At 40.6% G+C, this 23,712-nt stretch overlaps 1 protein-coding gene across 1 annotated transcript in view; it reads right to left on the reverse strand.

Moving 5' to 3' along the window:
• Positions 1-2,500: 2,500 nt before the first annotated feature.
• LOC124070386 (protocadherin Fat 3) overlaps positions 2,501-23,712 on the reverse strand; it is a 62,196-nt gene continuing 40,984 nt past the window's right edge. Inside the window, exons 37-52 of the mRNA XM_046410265.1 lie at positions 23,571-23,708; positions 23,217-23,360; positions 22,929-23,126; positions 21,418-21,695; positions 20,767-21,329; positions 20,223-20,354; positions 19,884-20,041; positions 19,235-19,760; positions 18,774-18,927; positions 17,265-17,421; positions 15,746-16,162; positions 14,598-14,853; positions 9,703-9,792; positions 8,758-8,817; positions 8,434-8,472; positions 2,501-4,880 (exon numbers count right to left, since the gene is read on the reverse strand). Coding sequence (XP_046266221.1) covers positions 4,120-4,880; positions 8,434-8,472; positions 8,758-8,817; positions 9,703-9,792; positions 14,598-14,853; positions 15,746-16,162; positions 17,265-17,421; positions 18,774-18,927; positions 19,235-19,760; positions 19,884-20,041; positions 20,223-20,354; positions 20,767-21,329; positions 21,418-21,695; positions 22,929-23,126; positions 23,217-23,360; positions 23,571-23,708 — 4,071 coding nt within the window. The 3' untranslated portion in view covers positions 2,501-4,119. The remainder of the gene's footprint in view (positions 4,881-8,433; positions 8,473-8,757; positions 8,818-9,702; positions 9,793-14,597; positions 14,854-15,745; positions 16,163-17,264; positions 17,422-18,773; positions 18,928-19,234; positions 19,761-19,883; positions 20,042-20,222; positions 20,355-20,766; positions 21,330-21,417; positions 21,696-22,928; positions 23,127-23,216; positions 23,361-23,570; positions 23,709-23,712) is intronic.

Below are 23,712 nucleotides of genomic sequence, written 5' to 3' on the forward strand. Positions count from 1 at the left end.
GTGCACGCATACCTACATATTATATGTTTAGGAGTGGGCGAGTGCTCATTCTTGTGTCAAATTACTCTGCTTTCTGTAGCATCAAAGAAGCATACAGTATTTTGGCTACAGATGCATAAATACACCTCCTCACCCTGAAATTGGCCAAAATGTGTTGTATGTGACAGGAAAACGAAGCACCAACATGATCAGGGGAATGTCTGGTTGCCATGGGAATGTTTTCTGGCAGGCAGTCCGCCTGGTGCTGTTAATACGAGGAGGGTCAGATGATAACAAGGACAAAGTTTGGGTGTCAACTTCACAGAGGAAACAATCAAAAATCACAAAGATTCCTCAATGCATCTCCTTGTTAGTTATAGGCAGAGTCTAGAGGACAGACAGGGAGCACACTGACTGTCACCTGCCTTCAACCTTTTGCTACCAATCAAGAATTAATGACTGGTCACCTTTTGAGGATGTAGATAAAGCCATCAAGAAATGTCACCTTACTTGCTGGTAGCAGATCTTGTAGCGTTCAGTAATTAAAGTTGCTTTAATTCGGATTGTGTGCAGAGGTGCATGTTATATTAATCAAAAACATACTGAGGCTGTGGATTGTGGTTTTCATTTATGCTGTGTGGCTGGTGTACAGGAATCATAATGAATTTCTGCACAGATCACAGATATGTGCTTTTAGAGATGGATCATAGATAATCATAGCACTAGGTGGGAAAAACCCCTCAAACTCAGACTTAAAGAGTATCATACCATGCACTGATAAATCTTTTCAAGCCAGCAAATAGATCAGTTTCTGAGGTAAACAAAAGGGCATAATGAGAAGATTACACTGAAATCTGTTCAACTGTTGACAGTGTGATACAGCCACAGTAATCTAAGACTTGATCATAAAACCCTTTTCAAATGGTCTCAAATAATTTCAAAATTAAATGTATTGCATGACTGATCATAGAGTTTATGCACTTGACATTCCAGAAGACATTCTTACGCCTTCATGTCTCCCCAGGATATTGATGACTTTAAGCTCTGCTAAATGAAACTGCCAGATTCTAGTTGGGAAGGAAAGAAAAACATATAAGAGGCGTGACAAGACTAACTTGATAGGATTAAATATTTTATGGGTATTATTTATCTCATGTAGCCTGCTTTGAGACAGCTCACCTGCTGCAGCACACCAGGTACATTTTCACTATTAAGATGAAAGCCATTTTCTCTTTCCAATAAAGTATGAATCTGCTTGATTGCAGCATATTTTTCAAGTCCTTGTAATGTGATCAAGCAAAAAACACCAATACATGAACATTGTGCTTCAGCATGTCAATGACCCAAAATAACTGAATGTCCAGTAGACTTGAAAGGTACTTTGCAGGAGGATTCAGCTGCAATGGACATCAACAGGACAGCAAAGGTGTCTCACATGTTAGCAGTGTTTGATTCACAGCAGGTTTAAATTTCAGCCTTTGTGAGGTATTGTTCTGCTTGCACGCTCTCACAGTATTCCAGGTGGGATTCTTTCTACAGTCCAGCATCAAGCAGTCCAGGTGAACTAGAAACTGTAAAGTGCACACAGCAGGTGTGAATGTTTCTTTTCTTCCATGTGTTAGTCTGACCTGTCTTGGATGTTTCTCTGCCTGGGACAAGCTGGGACACACTCCAGCAGCCCACTTAGACAGTAGACCTGAACAGAAATGGGTATAGAGGATGAATGCATGGATGGACACCATACTGTGAGACATGGGTATATTAGACAACACCAAGCCTGGTCATGGCCATGTTAAGACCTGTATAAACCTGGTATGTGGCTATAGTATTTATTTGTTGTTGTTGTTTTTCTTTTTTTAAAACAATACTACTATCCATTCCTTTGCTGTCATTGGAGAGGCTTTTTACTTGCAAAACAAAGGCTTTTGAAAACATAAAACAGGTTTTATGGGCATTGTTTGATCGAACTTTTCATTTTATGTCTCACTGTGACCTTGGATTTTCTTAAGTTTATTTCTTAATCTTTCTTATATTTTAACTTTGGTATTTTTCAATCTGGACTCAATTTTTCTCTGTTTTTGTGTAAAGTGACCAATGGGGACAACAATTTTTGATATTTCTCAAGTACTGAACGAGACTGCTACAGCCCACAGCCGTAAAACGAGCTGTAACATAATCTCCCCTGGACATTTCACACCTTCAAAGTATGTCTCCTTAAAGTGCTTGTTTTTTTTGCCACTGACAGATTCAGATTGTTATTATAATTGTCTGACATCATTATGGAAAGGATCCCTACAAAGACTTGCAGACTCCATTTGCAGAAGCAGCAATTTTATCAATGTAAAACACCCTTCATTCAAACACAAAATAATTTCACCATAACCTTCTTGGTTATTACTGAGTGACAAACTGCATTCTGCAAGCTTTGGCTTTTGGCACTAGTTTGGCAGGTTTTTCTGGTTAAACAAAAGGATATTATTTGTTAACAAAAAGGTCTATCGCTGTAAGGATCCATTTCGTAATAACGTCAGACATTTATATAAACAATCTCAGCAAATGAAATGGATGTGCCTTTGCGTAGTTGCCGGGACGGGTGACATCGCAGCTCATATTGCGGCTGCTGACTGCGACTGACTTCAGTCTCACTCTGAAATACTGGAATACAATCCGGTATTGATTGCAAAAAATGTTGCTCCCATTACATTAGTTTCTTAGACACAAAAACTTAGGAACTTAGGGTCCAGGTTGAAATATACCAATGTTACTCTTTAAAAAGCCATCACAGTGTTACATCTTCACTATACATGTACTCTATGCCCTGTCTGATATGGATGGTCTGTCCTTGAGTCCAAAAAAGTTTTGCTGTATTTAATGTTTGCTGTTTACATCCTTGAGTAATATGTGCATGTTTTTCCTCACACCAAAAGGCATTTATTTTCATTTCAAATTACACACAAGGAGTCTTATTTACAAGAGGTCGGTCAGCACAGCTGTTTCCATTGGAAACTGTAATTCTGACAGCAGACATTGCGTCTGGCTTGTTCACAATCCATAATCCTAGAAACCTGCCTATCTCCTGTTTGTTGTGCCTGCCTTTCAAAGTTGTTAACATTTAAGTTTAACGCTATTCACAGTCCCTTTGAGTGAGTGTGTGTGTGTGTGTGTGTGTGAGTGTGAACTAGGAGCACAGCAGCATTTACCCATTGTTATCAACAAGGCAACTATGTGTGCCAAGTTTTAGGCGAGTGGTTCTGTTCACAGCTGTGTTTCCACATAATTCTCTAAGCCTTTCAGCACATTAAGTCTGAAAATTCATATCACATGTTAATACCAGGTGTAAATGGGGCTTAATTCTATGCGAAGCCTTGCTAAAAGCTTCGGTAGTATATACATAATAATGTACATAATGTACATTGAGAGTACTATGAGGATTTGTTCATAAGCAAATCTGTATGAGAGGTCAAAACTATGGATGAGTTACATAGGTTTAAAATAAAGTTCCATCCTAAAGTGCTGTATTTAATCATAGAATAATGAATAATGGTTTGTTTGGGGGGGGTATTCAATAAAGATCTCCTGGTATCAACTAATGGTAATCTTAATAGCATCTCTGAATAAGAAATGCATTATGCATTGTTTGAGCTAACAAAATAATTGTGTGCGTGCGCCTGTATTTGTGCGATTTAACAGAACGATGTATGGAATACCTGATAACTTATGTACATAGACTGACATCACCTAAAACAGAAACAGCCTGGCCCCTTTCATATTTTGATGTTAATAAATGTTGCGCTCGGGTGATTCTATAAATAATAAATGTAATAGCATTGATTCACAGCCAATCTCAGTTAACTCTCATGCAGCACAGGTGAAGACGTTTACACAACACATATATTTCTTCTTATTCCCCTCCAGCTTATAAATGAGCCAGGGGATTGGTGGTGCATTAGTATTTGCTTACAGTGGGATAATAATGCTGGATGATAAAGGTATATATGGTAATATTCTTCTTTAATTATTTGTAGCTGGTGGACCAACACAGTAGTGTTATAAATGTCAAGTATGATCAGAGAGGGTCGCTGACTCTTTTCAGTTTATATAGGAATATTAAATCTTTTCGATTGAAACAGTCTTGTGTGCTCATTTAAATCCATCCCAGTCTGTTGTGGGTTCAGATCTGGTAGAGGCTCTGTTTATTCGCGTGGCTCTCCTGGCTCTGAGTGAAACCAGGTTCAGTAGTCTCTCTAGCTCATCCCCTGAACCTGCCAAAGTGGTTGAGCTGAGTCCTTCGCGAGCCTCCTGCGATCCCCTCCACTCCCCTGTCTGTAAGTCCCATGCCCTGAGGGGGGGCAGGAGTTGAGCTGGATGCAGGTTGATGCCCGGGGGGCTTGACGGGTATCCATCATAGGCTGGTCGGGTTGGGGGTAGAGTGTCATAAAGGCTCTCTGTGTCTTCATATCGCTCTGGGTCGTGACTGGACTCACGGTATTCCTCATAAACAGGCGAGGAGCTGTCGTCGCAGCTGTCATGGCCATGTAACTGCTGACGGTCTCTGTGGTCCTGGCGCGCCCCCACATCTCTACTCCTGTTACCTGTGTTCTTTCCTTCCCCGTCATGCTGTCTCTTTTCTTCTCTGTCCAGGATACGTTTCCTCTCCCACTTACCCGACTGATTCCTCTCCCACTGGAAGGTCCTCTTCTCGGTCTCTCGTCCCTGCTCTTGGCCTCTGTCACCACCGTAGCCCATCACTCTGTAGTCCAGCTGGAGAGACCGTGTGCTGCCTCCTCGTCTGATGTTCTGCTGAGTGTCACTGAGGTCGTAATGGGATCCTACTTCTGGCGGACGCAAACGTGACGGTGACAACCAGCTCGAAGTCTGACTGGAAGACTCCCAGTGGTATGCTGAAAAGAAAAGGACAGAAAATCTTTGTAAACAGTTTGGAACATATTCATTGACCAATAGTATGTTTTAATGAAACAACAACTAGAGAGATAACCTAGCGTTAAGGAAGGGATTTGAGTTAAGATACTGTGTGAGGAGCCTGAGGCTTTATTCTCTGGACAGACTAGTACTGCCAAATCAATGGAAGCATGCAGTCCTCCTCACTTGAATGTGTGTATTAAGTTACAAACAGCCATTCTGAATTGCACAGTGTGAGCAAGGAATGAGATTATCTTTCTAATAGGATCAGCCTGTGAAAGGTGTCACATCAATAAATCACCTCCCTCCTCAAACAACAGTCTCACTGCAATCTTATCTACAGGAGGCAAGTGAGGTAACATCAGCAAATATGTTTTTGTGAATCAGCTACTGGAGGGACTGATCTAAAGATGTTCACAATTACTCAAGCCACTGCAGATTCCATCTCTGCCCCCTGGTTGTAAAATCACTAACCCAGTGTGCCAAGAGCTGTGATTTACTGCCTCCTAATAAACAAACTCCTTTACCTCAAAGAAAAATGTCGGCCAATTCTCATTACATTAATGAATAGCCTTGTGTATATACTCTGGCTTGTTGTGTTTGTTTCTATTTTTCTCCTCTTTGTTATTTTTTTTCAGCTTATTATCTACTCCCTTGATCTCTTTTTTATTTTCATAAGAAATGTGTTGCTTGTTGGTTGTGTGCATCAGAACTTGTTAGCGTGTGCGCGAGTGTGTGCTGCATGCTTGTGGGTATATGCGTGCGCATTTGTGTCAGCGATGTAGCGGGAGGCTTGTGAATGGCTGCTTCTTACTGTGTGTCACTATGGGGTTTACTATGCGTTCCGCAGAGCTGCCTCTTTCTGATTCTCATTTAGAATTTATTAATGCGCAAAATAATTCTGTCAACAAAATTCACGTTTTTTTTTTTTTTCCCTTTACCTCTGAGTTCATGCTGTTGCATGTGACTGATGCAGAACTCCCTGCTAATACTACATCCTATCAACTACAGCATGCAGGTTACATAACGCATGGTTGGGTTAATGAGTTGTGAGTGAAAAAAATGTCATATTGATGAAGTGAGAGAATGCAGGGGGGTCATCCTCTGTGTGGGTTGGAGAGTACCTTTCATTAGTAATGCCTACTCCTGGTATATAATGCATGAAACATGTGAATAGAGATATCTAATAAATTGCCATGCTAAAAACCACAAGAAATGTAGGGGGTTTTACCGCATGTCATGCTGTTAAATTATGCCTACTTCTGGGTAGATTGCTTTTTAAAAAAAGTTTAAGGGGTAAAAATTAAATTAATGTTCTCACAATCCACAGTGTACTCTTTGATGAACTCTACAGAAATCTCATCTTTGCACTGCAGGTGGCGACTTGCTGTCAGCGAAGTGAAAAACAAAACAAATATCTCATGGGGCAGGATGCCTTTGATGATGAAATGCTCTTCTCATAGAAACAACTGAATGCAGAGAGACACGTGAATTATGACATGGAAGAAAACACACTGGATAACAAGAGAGGGAGGCTGGCTGAGAGCCATTTAGCACCAATGCATGTAAACAGGCAAATACACACACAAACAAAAGTATACATACAGACACACTGTAATGTACACACAACATGTTATCTCGTGCATGCAACTTTAATATGTCAAACAGAGACTCAAAATTTCAGATGACATTTCCTGAAAAACAGACATCAATACTGTGACTTGAGCTCAAACATGTGAGGGTCAATGTAGAATTACTCAAATAAGAAATATGTGTTTTTACATGCGTTGCATTAACACAAAAGCACTGAATCCACTGGGTTATTTGGAACAACCTGCTATGACAACAATTTCATTCATCATTCAGTTCTGTCTGTCTGAAATAAAGCTTCTTTTGCTTCACCAGCCTGGCAGAGAAGGAGGCATGAACACAGTCTGGCTCTGGGTAAAGAATAAAATGCTTTGTGTACCAAGTAAATTAAGTGCAACTGAGAACAAACAGACTGGGTAACTATGAGCCAATTAATATTGGTTTTAAGACTGTAGCACAAGCCAGAGAACACAAACATATGGGTCGTATAGGACAAGTGCAATTGGATCATGACTGCCCTGATCTTTGTCTAAGCAAAACCATGCATTTGGTAAGAGTGGAAAGTCGGTGTTCAGCCTGTACATGTTGCCCCATTTCATGTGGAAAAAGAAAGTGTGTGTGAAGCTTCTTTCTTCTCTGCTATGGTTTGCAGATGAGAGGCTTGGCTCAAAGTGCCCCTTAAATCCACTGAGACCCTCTACAAGGCCGGGGTGAAAGATTTGCTTTGCTTGAAGTGAGGAGTGCTACACCCAACCTGATCGAGCTATATCAGCTGTTACATATGCAGTAAAGACTTGTGTGCTTTACATACTTGCATATTTAAATAATTAAGTGGTGAGAGGACTGTTTTGCATAGAATATTGTAAAGATAACGTTTGACCTAATGTCTTTATTTTATAATCTTGTTTTTTTACATTTTACATTGAAAATGTAATGTAAAAAAACAATAACATATAGTACAATTTCTCGTCCTATCCAACTCCAGTTACTGTCCTGCAACCCAATCTAGTACGTCAAAACAAGAGCTTGAAGAGAACCTGACTCTAAACAGAGTTGCTTGTTTATCAGTGCTCAGTGAGAGACAGTGAGGATGGGATGCATGCCAGGCTGTCATGGATGAGGCTGGAAAAGAGACCAATATGCTGTCTGGTCCAGCATATGAGAAACATTTGTGCCTTAAGAAAACCAACATATTTATATTCACAGCTAACACACAAGAGTGACAGACATGATTCTGAGTGTCAGACAAAATATTTACCTAAAACCTGATGCCTTAAAGAAAACTGTTGTGTATAAGGCTTATAATGTATAAGGCTATGAAAATATCACTTCAGGGATCAACACGGATGTCAGTTTTAAGAAGAAATTGAAAACAGCAGTGAGTCATGTAATGTCTTGTCCTTTCCTGACTTTTGTGTGGACATATTTAACATGCACAGTTTGTTTTTTTCCATGATCTTATTATTATATAAGTACTGGAGATCATGATTTGGAAGTCAATATATTGATACGGTTGTTTATGAATGTTGTATTAGATAGAGTCTAAAAACTAACACTAATGCTTCTCTGACAAAGTTTTGCTACTATATTGGTCTTGCTAAACTGTAAAAAGTGGGATTTTTTCAAGCAAAGGTCAAGACTGACATAAATTTAATAGCAAATAAAGCTCAATCAGTTTTTACAGTTGACATAATCTTCTATTTTAAGAGATGAAGACGGACAATGACGAGAAGCCCGCTAACCCTAGTTGGAAGTCAGGACACATAATGAGAAACTCCATTTAGTTTCAGGGGTAAACTGTGCTGTATGGGGTCTGATAAAAGTATTCAGAGAAAATAAGGTAAAGAATACAAAAGGTTGTGTTTGGGGATCACAGCTTGAGAAATATAGCCAAAGGGATGGTAAGTTAATAAGATGTTTTCACTTGTTTTGCAGCTCACTCACCAGGGCTGTTCCGCTGCTGTTCTTTGTCCATGTTCGACACTACAAAGGGAGAGAGAAAGAGAAAGTCAGAAAATGACTGAGACAAACAACACAGAAACCAAAGGGGAAAAAAACTGAAACAGAGAGATCCAGTGTTAGAAACTGACAAAAATATTGGAAATTTAAGCAGGATGTTTTATTCTGAATAGAAGACGGGGGGTGTGAACAGGAGCAGCTTGGCTGTATTCAGAACATTACTTCTGAGTGTTACTCCACTGAACAAACACTTTAGCATCAGAAGACACACACAAAAGAGATAAGGGAGCTAACAGTGGATATTCTTACCTTCACTTTCAACATCATCAACAGCATCATTGACGAGACGTATGACTGTCACTATTGAGGCTGGGCAGGACGCGGAAAGAGAAAAGAAGAAGAACAATAATGATGTCAGTGCAGGTTAAGGTTTCATGTGCTGGGTGTGACTGAAATGAGATGGAGAATGTGTGTGAGCATGTGTGTGCACACGTGTTGAGGACAGAGACATGTTAGTCCTGCCAACACGTTTATGTGCTCATGGTGTGTCTGTGTGGGTGTGTGTGTGTGTCCTATAAGTGACATGGCGCTTCCTTTCTTTGCAGCTACAGTAATTAGACGGGGGAAAAGAAAGTATCTGCATGGGCTCCTTATCTGAAAAACACACACCCACACACACACACGATCATTAGTGTCTTTGGCTTCCAACCTCTTATACTTAGAAAATGAAAGATCAATGGTATTGAGTTATCTGGGAAAAGGACGCGCTATAGAATTCAAGAGAAGTGTTAATGGTATTGAGTTATCTGGGAAAAAGAAACTCTATAGAATTTAAAGAAAAGGACCAAACGAGACCCTTTTTTTTCCTTCTGTGGAGATAGGTGCAATTCTGATGCATTTTTATGTGTGGATTTGGTTTCAGTGATGTACCTGTTATGTTACATCAGTCTATTGTCTTGCTTTTCATTATGTTAATGCGCCGTAGTAAAAGTGCAACGTGGACTGTTCCTGCATTCAGGGAATTCTGTCTACAGCAGTGGCTGTCAGCTGTTTTTCAGGTGGTGAAAATACAAAGCACTGTTGATTGATTTTCTCTCCTTTTGACAAACTAAAGGCCTTCCGTGGTAAATTAGTTAAAAAAGAAAAAAAAAGAGGTGGGAATAAATATACATAAATATATTACACCAGAAAATGCAAATATTAAATTGTTTTTTTATTATTTTTAAATTAAAATTAAATTAAATTAAATCTTACCACTGTCATCAAAGGACTCAGAAGTGTATGAACTGAGGGAGTTTTCCTCAGAGGTGGAGTCTGACAGACATGCCACCTCATCCACCAGCTCTAACGTACAAACACACACAAACACAGATACATATTCATTTCCCAAAGCCGTTGCGGAAGCATTACTAACAAATTAACCATCATCAACATATCAATTCAGAATTAAAGGCAAAATAAAAGATTCAAATGTCTGCCTTAATATAATACTACAGCCTACTTGCACATACAGTTAAAGACTGTAACCATTCCTTCTATTCATCCTGCCAGAGAAGTGATCTCTTCCTGGCATGACTCCAAGGTAATATGAGGCTTATGAGTTAGCCAAATCAACTGGGTAGGCTTTGTATTTGGCACTTGAATGCATTTTTACATTAAACAAGGACTGTGGATTTTCCCATCTCAGACTGAAGGGATGTCAACAGGAGAAGTGCTTAAAGCGACTACAAACCCATTGAATGTACATAAGGGCATGTGAATATTGTTACTTCCACTTCATCAGTTTCTTTTCTAGCTGGCTATGATTAAAAATAAGCTGGAGAGCCATACACAAAAAACTATTAACACCTAAAGACAGTTTAAGTTGCAGTATACTCAAATTGAATTTTGGTCCATTCATAAAGGCTGCCCTAACTGTTTTGTTGTACAGCATTTTCACCAAATCCCAGGACACCCACTGTGACTCCAAGTCTGCTCATTAAATGCCGTCTGCACCAGCTGGAGGAGTCATGGAGGGTAAGGACCACAGAGTTACTTGTTCTAGTGTAGTGGAGCAGCAGATTTAAACCACACAAACTCCTCAAAATGGCAGGTATATTGGATAAAATACAGTCCAAACTGCTTACAGAGCAGTAATCAAAGCTCTTACTTTAATTCACAAACCTGACATTTTATCTGTGTGATTAATTTTTTGTCTGGAGAAAGCTGCCAACCTCTGGGTCTCTAGTTAACTTTGACCTGTATGTCTTTAAAGGCAACATTTCAAATAAAAAGATGTTTACAAGTTAGTGTGATTCCCGATACTGTTTTCCTTTGCTGCAGTTTTTTAGGAGGGGGGATACTTATGTGTCCTAATGACTTTAGATTAAGTTACTATGAAGACTGTCTATAAGACTGTATGACAAGCCAAGAGTGAGGTACAACACTCTACCAAGTGCTCTAAACTAGCAGCAATAAAATGCCTGGTTTAGTGTTAAACTGGGAAAGAGATAGAGCAAACCAACAGAGTGGAAATCATTTTTATGGGCTACAGCAACAATTCAATTTGAAATATAAAGCTGCTCAGAAATAAGTGCTGGCAGCTCTGCTGATGTGATTAAAAGTAACCTCTGGCAAAACTAAAGGGGCTTTATGTTGGAAGGTGGAACAAATAGGAGAGAGTAAAAAAAAGAAAACAGTTTACTTTTCACTGCCTCGCTTTTCACTTAAAGTATTAACATTAATGTGTGAAACTGAGTGCCTATGATTGGCACTGAATGCACAGAAAGGCTGAAATATTTTGTTATCTAAATCAAAACTTTGATCACTTATATTCATTTTATTTAATAAAAAACTTGTTGGTTCTTGTACAGCTGCTTATATTAAGACACAGTAAATACAGAAACTTTGAGGCATTGAGGCAAATAACATGTTTCTGTTCCTTAAAGTGAAATTCTCCATTAACTATCCCATCTCACTACATATGGTAATGATCCCACCCCATCACTTATTCACCTACTGAAATTTGCATAAAAGAAACCTGCCATACAAGGACCCCTACTCGATTACAAAGGGACCCCACCACATATAAGGCCATGACTCTCCCTTTTCTCTTTAACAACTGGCATGTTTGCCCACTGATCTCATTTTCTCCATGGATGGAGTTGCAGGTTCGGGAACTACACATGTGCACATCCTCCCTTTGGACAGACCAACTCTCCTCCTTCAAATGCCTTGGTAAAGACCATGCACAAAACGGTGTCTAACAGCCACCAGCCTGTGCAGATTGTGCGAACACTGCACCAGATTCAACACTAGCAGCAGGGGGACCGCTTCTGGCGTCTCCAGATGGAGGAAGCATACACCAGTGTGCCTCAGCTCGATGAGGCGTCCCCAGAGTAACAAAATATTTTAACTTGGCCTGAAGTTGGCCAACAATTTGGGTGTGTGGAGCCCATTGACCTACTGCCCCCTGGCCATCAACACCAGAGCTCTTTCAGGACCACAGCATCAACCACACGAACAATGTGATTCAAGTGCTGCGACAAGCGATATCCCTAGCTACAGATAGCTCGTGGCTGGGACTCAATACCAGGGGCTATCACACCATTTCTGTTGAGGGGCTCTTCAAATTAATTTCATCCATTGCCCAGTACATTCAAGAGGCTGAATGAGGAGACCAAACTGGTCAGGTTCAGTGTGGTGAGCATGGCAGAGGAGTCATTTATCAGTTTCTACCCATTGTACCTATAGTATCCAGTAGAAGACAAAGCATGTGAGAGAAAAGGTTGCAGAGCTCTTTACCTACAGACACTGCAGCTATTGCATTGCTTGCTGAAGAGGGTTCAGGATAGTTTACAGTGGTTTCAAGACCTTGTAAAAGGCGGGGTCCTCACATATTTGGGTAGGCCATCCTGACAGACAGGCTACATTTACGCAAATTTCAGAGGGCAAACCGGTGATCATGACAGGCAGAAAGCATTGCCATAGAGTCCAGTAGAGGGCTCTGCAGAGCTCTGTAGAACTAGGGTTACAATGTTTTAGCCTTTTTTAAAAAAAAAAACACACTTAAAAACCCTCTAGCATTCTCTTATCTGATTCAAAATAGTGCTTTACACTAGATATTCTGCAAGATAGTGGTCAGGGCTTGGCCCACCTTATAACCAAAACCACACTCTGTGCATGAGGGCCAGGATGTCTGGACATCGACTTTTTGCTTTTTGAGCCTGGGCTGGGTGGTCGTGGTCCAATGCGTACAGAACAAGTGAAATGCTCCTGTGGGAATGTGAGCAGTAAGGCAGTACCATCAATCAAACTAAATAAGAGAGGCAGCACGGCAGCAGTCACTGATCTGAGCATGCAGGTGAGGGGACACTTCTCACTGTACTAGAGTTTTTTTTTAAGTACATTTTTTTATTATTCCCCACTTCTCTTCCATTTATTTCCTTTCCTCACACACACTCCTTTGTTGTTGTGCCGGTGACTACCCTGCCATGTGCCAATGCTGGCAGCAATGCCTGAGGTTACAGACCCGACCGTTCCTGCTCTAATCCCGCCACTAAGACTCAGCCAAACCACATTCTTATCCTGCCCAAAAACTTTTTAAATCCCCTACACTTTTCCCATTTTAAAAGCCATCAAAAAAATCTTCAGGAGTCATCTTCAGGCATTCACCTTGAAATTCTAATAACACCTGACATTCTGACACGAAGAAGTCACATTTTACTTCAGTTAATAATGTTAAATTAAGATGAATTAACAATCAACATTATTTATTAGCACAATTTTCCATGCCAACCAGTTTTGAACATTTTGGTATTTATTACCACTGAGCTAGCCAAACACAGATCTAATGCTAACAACCTGAAATCAAAACATCTTCATAAATTGCTTTCTGGACTTTTTCTAGGTACAAGTTGTCACAGTCATTCAATTCTGACATGAAGCTTTTATCAAAACTTTTTCTTTGCAAAATACACTGAAGATCGATATAGTTATTCTGAGATGGGAGAGAAAAAAGTTTTTTTTTTTGCAATTGTTTCATTATTCATGGCATTTTATTTATTGATGAGCAGCAGGTAGTGACAGAAAATGACCAATATGTTTCTTCATGTATTGACTTGTGGCCATCTATTGCATTATTCATTGCTCTGCTTGTTTGTGGCTGTGGTGGTATAAATAAATAACTAACCTGTTTTCAATTGATTAATTAAACTGGCACTTAACGAGGGAGTCATTAAAGCAATAATCGCAATATTAGTTTACTGTAACCTTAGTCACATATCAATTAATGGACTGTGATGTAACTGCGACCCCTAAACTCAACAGGGAAGCAAAAAAATAAAATAACCTATTTCCCATTCCTACAGGAAGAAATCAATAATTAACAGGCAGGAAGTTCCTGCTGGAGGCTGTATTATTCAAACAACAGATTGGACAGAGAATCGAAATATGTGACGTCTACCTTAGCACCTTAGCAATGCAACCTGGTCATTTCATTGACAGAGAACATACTGTGAACTGTGCTCTCAATGTTGACAGTGTTGGCAGCTAAACAGCAGACCAAAGCTGAATTATCTGACAACGATTTCTTGCTGGTCTCCCTCAGTTTGTTGTCCGCTCAGTCAGGTACACGTGAGGTGAACTTGGAGCGGAAAAAAATAAAATGGCAGAAAACTTTTGCAGAGAAGTTGACTTTCGTTGTGTTCCAGTCACTTTTATTTTGACTTTTGGAAGCAAAAGTAGGACGAGAACATAGGGCATCAGTTCTGGCTGATTACCCTGACCATTCAAACAGAAGCGCACAGGAGATGTAAGAGAGTTACCCCAATACAAGTTGACATAATGGCATTTCCAGCAGTCTAACTGAAGAGTAAGTTATACTGTAATTTATTGCTCCCAGAAAGCAAATAGTAAAACTTAAATGAAATGATAAGCAAAATAAAAATATTACTTCTTAACCACCCTTGCTTACTCTGGGCTATTTTCTTTGATGTGTGTGATCAAAAGGCCCAGATCACTGTGAAATAAGCTCTCTCAGTGGAGTTGATGGTATGGGTGTAACACAATGAGTTCACGGCCTGTGTACTCTGTGCCTTTTTGATCAGAGGTTAGAAACTGTGCATGCATGTGCAGTGTGTGTATGTGCGTGCACATGGTTGCAGTCTTACCCTGTGGACTGTTATCTCTCTGTGTTCTCTCCAACTGAAAAGCTCTCTGCCCCCATTCCTCCTCTCTCTCATCTCTCACCCGCTCCAGCCCTTCCTCCCTGGTTTCCTCGCCCTCCCAGGACACTTTGTGGGCTGGACTGTGCTCTGAGCGGCAGGCCGACACCGAGGGGAGATTGGGTGCCACGCTGCACACCGCGATTCCCCTCCTATTGGCCACACCTCGGACATTAGACAAGTCAGAGAGGAAGCTGCTGAACTGTAGAAACAGAACAAGACTGCAGTGAAAAAAAGACTAAAGTACCAACTATTAAAAGAGATCAGTGAGCATCTGCAATGGTGAACATATTCTTTCTTTATAATGAACATGGCCATTTAGAGTCAATCCCGCATGCATCATTCTGCTCCCATTTCCCGAGTCTAGTATGCCGAATATGCTTCTCAAAATGCAAATATTTACTCCTGTTTAGTAATGTTTGGTAAACACAAATTTAATGAAATTATTTAACATATTTTAAAATATGCCATGAATTTTCAAATCCTTCGTATGGTAGCTTTAAATAAAAGTTACTTTTAAAAATGTAAGCTTATTATCATATATTTGCTCACAGCCATTCAAAAGTAATAATGGGAATATCAGTAAAATGTCCTTGTCCTCTATTTTCTATCACACACAAAACTCCATCATTGTTACGTCCTGCCATGGAAGCACTTTTTTCATAATTCAACCCTGAGGACATTATGAGCGCTTTCACAAGCAAGCCAGTGCTGTTGGTAATTTATAAGGGTAATTGAGGTACTAATATAAAATAATAAAAGGAAATGAATTACAGAAGGGCAGCGTTATCAAAGTGAGGAGACGGAAGATTTTCTGATATAAATATTGATATGATGTAAAATTGATTTGAGGCCTGGGAATTTTATTTAATTTTACTGCTAGTATATTTTATGATAATATTAATAGGTTTTGGAGATCTTTTTTTATTATTATTATTTTTTTAACTACTGCCCTGCTCGAATTATTTTGCGACTATAACTAAAACTGCCATGACAAGATCTCCCAGTCCAATAAGGTGATGGTCATGTTATTAAACAGGAGACACAGAAATAAATCATAACTATTAATGAAGGCCATACACACTTTTGCATACCTGACTGCCATCACTGGAAGTGGTCTTGTCACCATCTCCACTCTTCATACCCTGGTTGCTGAGCCCTCCAGGTAGAGGAGAGTGGGCAGTTGGACGTACCATGACCTGGGGAGGCCCTCCAGTGCTACCTACCACCTCACCATAGGTGCTTGTGGTCCCCGGTGAACCTGACACACGCACAGCTTTAAACTCAATCCCTTCTGCCCCCATTCCAGTTTTGTGCAGCATGTAGCTGGTTTCTGTGGAAATGGCTGACACACCCATCACAGCCTGAGTCCCCAGGCCTGAGTCAGAGTCTTTCCTAAATTTGATTTTCTTCCTAAAGGCGATGAAGAGTATGAGTAGGAGAATGATGACAAAGGCAAGGACCCCAATGCCAATTATTTCTCCTGGTCCGACGTAAGACAGGGGCTCCGCCTGGACAACATGAAGAAAACAATCATAAAAATGTGGATGGGGGAGGGGGAGATTTTTTTGTTTACAATAAAGAACAATCATATATTTCTGTCTTGCTGAGAAAACTGCACCAGTTGGCATGATTGAACATTTCCTGTAAATTGTTGGTTATCAAGGTGTCTAACCACAAATTGGTCTTTTCCTTCCTCAGTCTGTAGCACACATTTCCCCCTCAAGCTGCAACACACATTCCTTTAAAATCACCCGGGCAGCGAAGACAACGGTAGTTAATATGCATGATTGATGGTGGGGCACGCAGATACAGTGAAGCTGACCATCCACCCACAAGTACTCTTAGGAGGGAGATAAATGTAAATGAAGACATCATATGATGAAAATACCACCAGCATTTTATAATCATCTTTTGATTAATGAGCTGACACTTTGTATCATGCTGGATACATTTCTAATTTATATCTACTCATTACTGAAAAGGATTCCAAAAAAAATATATATCACATTTCTGGTCTTGCAGTAAGGAACAAATCATTAATTCCATGGATTCTTGTTATAATAGAATATGTGATGAGTAACTTCAAGTAAAAAAAGATAACTTATGCAGCTTTATCTCCCGCTATAGATGGTTTCAAATGTCCTGAAAACAAACCAACCAAACAATGTATCTATTGGTTCTGAAAGCAGCCTAATAAGCACTGTCAACTATGGTCACTGGATAATTAAAGTGTTCTAGGGAATAATGGAAGCACTTTTATTCTCAAAATGTGTTACACTGGGCTTGCAGTCCCAGTATGAGGTATATAGTGCATGACTAAAGTCAAGAGCATGACAACTTCAAATGGAAACCGTGATTTACCCATTACTGCAGTTTCATTCATCCACTGCGAGGACAAATATAACAAGCTGGTGAATAAACCTTCATGGGAGGCCACTGCACACTCAAAATTCTCTACAGCTTCCTTAAGTATGCCAAGTCCCATTAGGAGTAAGCTGACTGTGCAAAAAGCAAGTCAAAACGCTTGTACTTCAGGGATTGTACTTGAGTGTACAATCTGTAATATTAACTCCTGCATAAATTAAGTTTAAAATGTTACTCATACTATACCTGTGTGTCATCTCCAGGATCACCACGTGTCTGATCATCACAAAACTGACCCTCGTACCCCTCTGAACAGTTACAGAGGAATGACCCGAATGTGTTGACACACTCTCCTCCATTTTCACACTCGTTCTGGTCGCACTCATTTACATCCTCATCACATCTGGAAAGGCACAGAGGAATAAATTGCTATGCATGGGAGTGGTTAGGTTGATTGGAATCAAAGTGAAAGAGAAGAATAAAAGATGAAAGCATGACAGTGAGTTAAAAAGGCAGAAAGGCAAGATCGAGATCATCCGCTCAATGGGCCTTTCTTTTTCTAAATCAAGGCATTATTTTCCCGGCATTATTCTTTGGTAGAAATATGTCTGACTCCAAACACACACACACAGAGATGGAGAGAAACTCTTAGATAAACATGAAAAATACAGAAGAACTTCATAAACCTAATTTTATTCTACACACATGCATGCTCATTTTAGCTTGTCATTTGAAACACAGTGCCCTGCTGTGAGCAAGATAGAAAACACTTGTATTTTTCTTTTCAATTATTTTTTTTCCTGATAGGATTTTCAAAACGCTTTACAAGAGGTCTGAAAGGGGGAAAAAAACACTTCTGAGTATTGAAGAAACCTTCATTGTGCATTCAGTGTTTTGGTTTAAATAATAAAAGTGTAGTGAGTCATTAAGAATAAACAGTTTAATTAACAAGGCTTGGGTAAATTGCTCCATAATATTCACTAATGAATATTTTAGAAAATTAATATTTTATACTCGCATCAGCAAAATTCATGAATTTGCCAAGTTGTGTCATATGAGTCGAAATTGCAGCTCTTTTCATCTTTAAGGAATTTTAGAATTGAATAGATTTTATTGTTATTTAAATGTAAATATATCTGTGTGAGCAATCTAAAATGTCAATCTGCAGGAGAAACAATTTCATAGCCAATTATAATCAATGGCTGATTGCTTTTTCTAATCGCATTTAAACAAGCTGCTGGCTCAAGAAATGTAAATTATTCAGCAACATTGAATTTAATACAACTTCGTCAAAATCATAAAAATCAGAAGCATGTTGTGCTTTGAGGGGAAACTGCTCTCTAGTGGTGGCTCTATTGAACAACCACATGAGCAGAGAGGTTATTTCAAAGGCAATTACTGAGCTGTAATTAAGCAGGAAGCTAGAGAATGATTACAGGCTTTTCAACCGAAATTATACTGAATTAAATTAGAAACACCCATTTGTCTTCACAATAACAAATAAAACAACACAGTGGGTGCTATAGTGCTAATGGGGGCTAATGAATGTATGTGTGTGTGTGTTTGGCTACACTACACATGTTCTTTCCTGTGTGAGTGTGTGTGAGAGGAGAGATGAAGATGTCAAAGACTCAAAATCATCACTAACCTAACATTCATATGGTGTAAACAGGAAGGACCATTCATCAGTAATTAATGCTTAAAAATGTGCATGCATGTATGTGTGTGTGTGTGTGATTGCAGGTTTTATCTTACATAAGTCCCCCGAGTCCTCTAGGACAGCCACAGAGGAATCCACTGCCTACAGGCTTACAGTCCCCACCATTCTGGCAGGGATTTGGCATGCAGGATGTCAATTCAATTTCACAGCGCCCCCCAGTGAAGCCAGCATTGCAACTGCACATGAAGCCTGTTGGAGAGAGATTTAAAATGTCTCAAATAATAATGTGTATAATCTTAAATATTAATAAATAACATCAATATCAAATCCAGTAAATGTCATGTGACAAGAATGAAATATATACAGTTGATGGTCATACTGCAAAAAAGGGCCATGAAATTAGAAATGGGCAAAAATTGAAATGCAGAAATCAACCGTCAAGGTATAAAAAGTGAGTGAACTTGTTTAGCATGACGATATTTATTTAACCCATGTAAATACATACATGTGCACAGCAGCATAACCCACACACATTCATATTATCGTTTGAACAGACCTCCAGAGGGCAGGCTGCTGCAGATGGCTCCGTTGAGGCAGGGCTGACTGACACACGGGTCTGGGTAAAGCACGCAGCCCAACTTGACCTCATTCAGCCCGGCTATCTCGGCGTAGCGGCTCCTCTTGTTCTGGAGGGGCAACTCATTACCGTTTAGCATCAGTGAGCCCAGGCAGCCCTGGAAGCCATCCTGGGCTCTCGGTGGGGCCCTCGCTCCACGGTCACCTGGGCCACCCTGGCTTCTCCCTGGCCCTGGACTTGGTCTCTCACCTTGTCCGTTTGGTGGTCTCACCTGGGCCCCAAAGAAAAAGGATGAATCTGGGGCCAGAGGCCAGAGGCGAACAGGGGCTCGTGCTGCTCGCCGACGCTCCACATAGCTGTCATCCAGTGACAGGAGGGTGTAGTTCTTAGTCAGTTCCAAGGCAACAGCATGCCAGAGGCCATCATTTATTGGTCTGCCTGAGATACCCATAATGCCAAGGGTGTTGTCACAGTCCAACTGGAACCAGAGTCGACCCCCTTCGATCTGTGGAATGAAAGTAGAACAACAATATGTTTAAAAATGATGCAACCACTTAAAGACTGTACATCCTTCTCAGAGTATACCTGGCACTGGAAAACAATGGCATTAGGATGTAAGTGCGGTTACCTTGAGCATGGTACAGGGGTTAACGCGTGTGAACATAATGACTCCTCTTCTCTGAAGTGTTCTGATTCTCAGGCCAAGCCTCATCTCTCCACTCTGGCCACTCTCTGTCACTCTGTATTTGATGTAACTGTTTCCAGAGAAGCTCAGAGAGGTTTGGCCTTCGTATTCACAAAAATATGGAAATGCAGGATTAAAAGTAGAACGGAAAGGCTTCAGTTCACGGAAAAAAGACATATAATACATAATCAAATCCTTGCTAAATGTTTATTTACTCCTCTATCCTGATCAGATACACATAAGTGGTCCTAACTTTAGGTATAAGAGACGGTCAGATCTTACCTGCACACTCATCTAGTCTCTCAGGCTGACACTGGCAGACAGATGGTGCTGTAGGACCAGAACGGACACACTGCATGTCGGCTGGACAGGACTGACCTTCGCAAAGCTCCACAGGAGTGGGACATGTCCCTCCTTTTGGGAAACGGACAAACACAGAAATATTACAAAACAATACCTCTAGGATAATAGATGAATAATTCCTTTTTCCATTCCACTTTACTGATTGATTATATATCTTTGAAAGCATAAAATCTGTCATCTGTATTTTATCAGTTAGACAATATTACACCAGTTCTGTGATTTGAGATTAATTCAAATACTAGAAAATATGGTAACAAAGTCAGAAAAAAAATAACACAAAAAAACTGTCCCTGTAGCAAAATACCAACAAACTCAGACACTTTAGGATTTCACAGATTTTTTATATCAGAACTAATGACCAATACTGGTGATGTACTTTGACAAGCAGCATTGGCAGGCATCGAGAACAGTGACAATGTGAGCTTATTTAGATTGCAAGGGCAAGCATGGGTGCAGTCCTCACCAGGGCAGGTGCAGATCTCTGTGGTGCTGAACCTTGGTGACACTAAGCTGACCCTTTCTGTGCTGTAGGTGACAGACGAGCCACCCTCCATCGCCAGTGTCCGTTCACACACCCTGTCTCCACACTCCAGCTCCCCGGAACAAGCACTGCTCACCACCACGGCACCAGCTAAAACACCTCGAATCTGGCCGCGCTCTGCTGCTTCCTCCAGCTTTGCAGACAATTCCTGCTGGGAATAGAACCCACCCATCCGTCCGCTGCCGGATGTTTCTGGGCTCTCCATGGCCAGAAGCAGGTCCACACCGGATGTCCCTGTCACTGGCTGTATACTAAGTATGTGGAGGGGATCCTGTTGTCCTGGAGACCATTTCCAGCCGGCTAGTCCCCGTAACATTAGTTTAATCTGGCTCAAGTAGCGACCAAGCAAGTCCTCTGGGGACAGTGAGCTGAAACGTAAGGTCAGGGCGCTACGCAGTAGTACATCCGTCACCTGCTCAACCTGGACTGACACATCGGCTATCACAGCGAAACGCCCATCACTCACTGTGGCATTCATCTGGTACCTAAGAGAGGATGAGGAAATGTGGTGTATCAACCAGTTTTTCACCTGTATGTGTGCCAAAGTATGTGCTTGTGTGGTGTAGTGTGTACCTGCCGGGTTCCAGGCCCGGCAGAGCCACGATGCTGCCATCCTGTCTGTTTATTTTGAACATGCTCTTGGGCTGAAGCTTCTGGGTAAATGACAGTACATCATTGGGGTCGCGGTCAGTTGCATAGATCCTACCAATCGGACCACCTGGGAAAGTATCTGTTACCATGACGATGAAGATTTCCAGACGAGAGACGGCTGGTTTATACTGACTGTTCCCGATGACCCTCAGAAATATCCAGGAGGAAGAGGTAAGACTTGGCTTACCAGAATCAGTTGCCTAAGAGAAAGATATTCAAAAACAAAGAACACAGAAACAGAGGTCAAGCTCTGCTGATTTGATTTAAGCGAAGTCTAATTTGGCCTTTGGGTACAGTTTCTTACTGTGTTAAGATGGTTATGACATAAAGATGATTATAAGAGGGTCATATGATAAGACTGCATTTACACTCACTCTCCTGGCATCTGAATAGCTGAACAATAAAAAAGAAAGAATATGGATGAAAATAAACATTCTAACTTGAAGCTGCACTGCCGGACTCAGGGGGCACCACTGCAGTCAATAAAATATGATACATTTTAGTACACTAATAGTACAGCACCATACACTGCTACATCACAATCCTGACAAAAACGTGTCACAGACCTGACAAAAGAATATATAGGCTAAACGTGAACAATTCTCTTTGCAAACATACAGACATAATTTACAATTAGCCTGCAACTCATTTAAATAATGATGTGGTGACTGCAATGGTTAATTTTCAGGTGATTAAAAAAGATCTGTTGTGCTTCCTGTCTCAGTTGGCACTGAGGAAATTAAGGATATTAAGGATATTAAGCAATGTCATCACTGGCACCAGTAAAATCTATCCTAAAAACTGAAGCCTGAAGTTACATTATCTTTGCTGTGTGCTCTGCTCTAAGCTATGGTCCACTGTTTAACCATAGTCCTGACACCTTCTGCAAGGTATTCAACAATCGGTAAATCAGACATGTAGAGCAAAAATATCCGAAACTTAACACTATATTCAACAAGCACTTTTATCTGACCCTTTTACTGCCCAAGTCGTCCCCATGTTGGAAAAAAAGACACAAAAATTATGCGGTAGTAGATAACTCATGACAGTACTTCTATGGTGGCCTAGTGTGCAAGAAAACCTGAGACAATGGCCTCTATGGTTCTCTTCCAGTGGAGAAAATGTGATGAAGTGCATGCAGTTAGTGTAGTTTTCACCCATTTCAGTCTGCCCTTGTGAAGCAGTCAGTATTAAAGCAAAGACACTTTCTGTGCTACCATTTTACTGGAGTAGCTTTTCTATCACATAAATGTCCTTTTCTAAGGCTACTTTTTAAAACCCAAGACTCTAATAGTGTAACTTACTAGCTAACAGTGAGAGACTGTGTGAGTAATGTGCAGCTCCTAATGTGTGGGCAACTATGCTCACAAAATGCATTTGTCAGTTAACTTTTCCTGAACCTGTGGTGGTTATAAAATACACCCATCGCTAACCTGGATTTCAAGAGTGAACTCTCTGGGGGCTTCAGGGTCAAACACACGGTTGGACATCAGAGTTCCAGTTTGGTCCAAGGAAAAGAAATTTCCCTCATTTCCTGAAACAATGCGAAACTCAAAGGGAGGGCCATTTCTAGGAGAGTCTTTGTCACTGACCGACAGCTTCAGCAGGGTGGTGCCAGCAGCTTGGTTTAGCTGGAAGTATGGAGAGAGCGGGAGAGAGACATAGGAGTTGAGATGTGCATGAAAACACAACTATAAATAAAGACATACAGATTGTATTACCTGTATGATAGCTGTGGAGTTGGGAGGAGTGAATACAGGGGGGCTGTCATTAACATCAGAGATGTCAATGTTCAATGTTACAGTGGAGGACATGGCAGGAGAGCCACTGTCGAACGCCTGCACTGACAAAGTGTACCTGGATACCTAAATGGAGCAGAAAAAAGAAAGTGCAGAAGCATCTGTATGTATCAGACAATACAGCAAGCACTCTTGCTGCTTATACTTGCATAATATGAGACGTCATTGTTTGCTGACCTTGAGCCAACTTGGTATTTTCTGTCTTGGCTGTGCTCATGAACCATAAAATTACTATTGATTGTTTAGAAGATATTGTACTTAAAGATGCATCCTTACTAGTTCTCTGTCGAGCCGCTTATTGACTTTGAGCAGTCCCGTTACAGGGTCAATCCAGAAGTGGTTGTTACGGTCACCTTTCAGGATCGAGTAGGTGATTCGCCCATTCACCTGGCTGTCCAAATCTTCTGCTGATACCTTA

The sequence above is a fragment of the Scatophagus argus genome, chromosome 14 (genome assembly GCF_020382885.2).
Source record: "Scatophagus argus isolate fScaArg1 chromosome 14, fScaArg1.pri, whole genome shotgun sequence".
NCBI lineage: Eukaryota > Metazoa > Chordata > Actinopteri > Scatophagidae > Scatophagus > Scatophagus argus.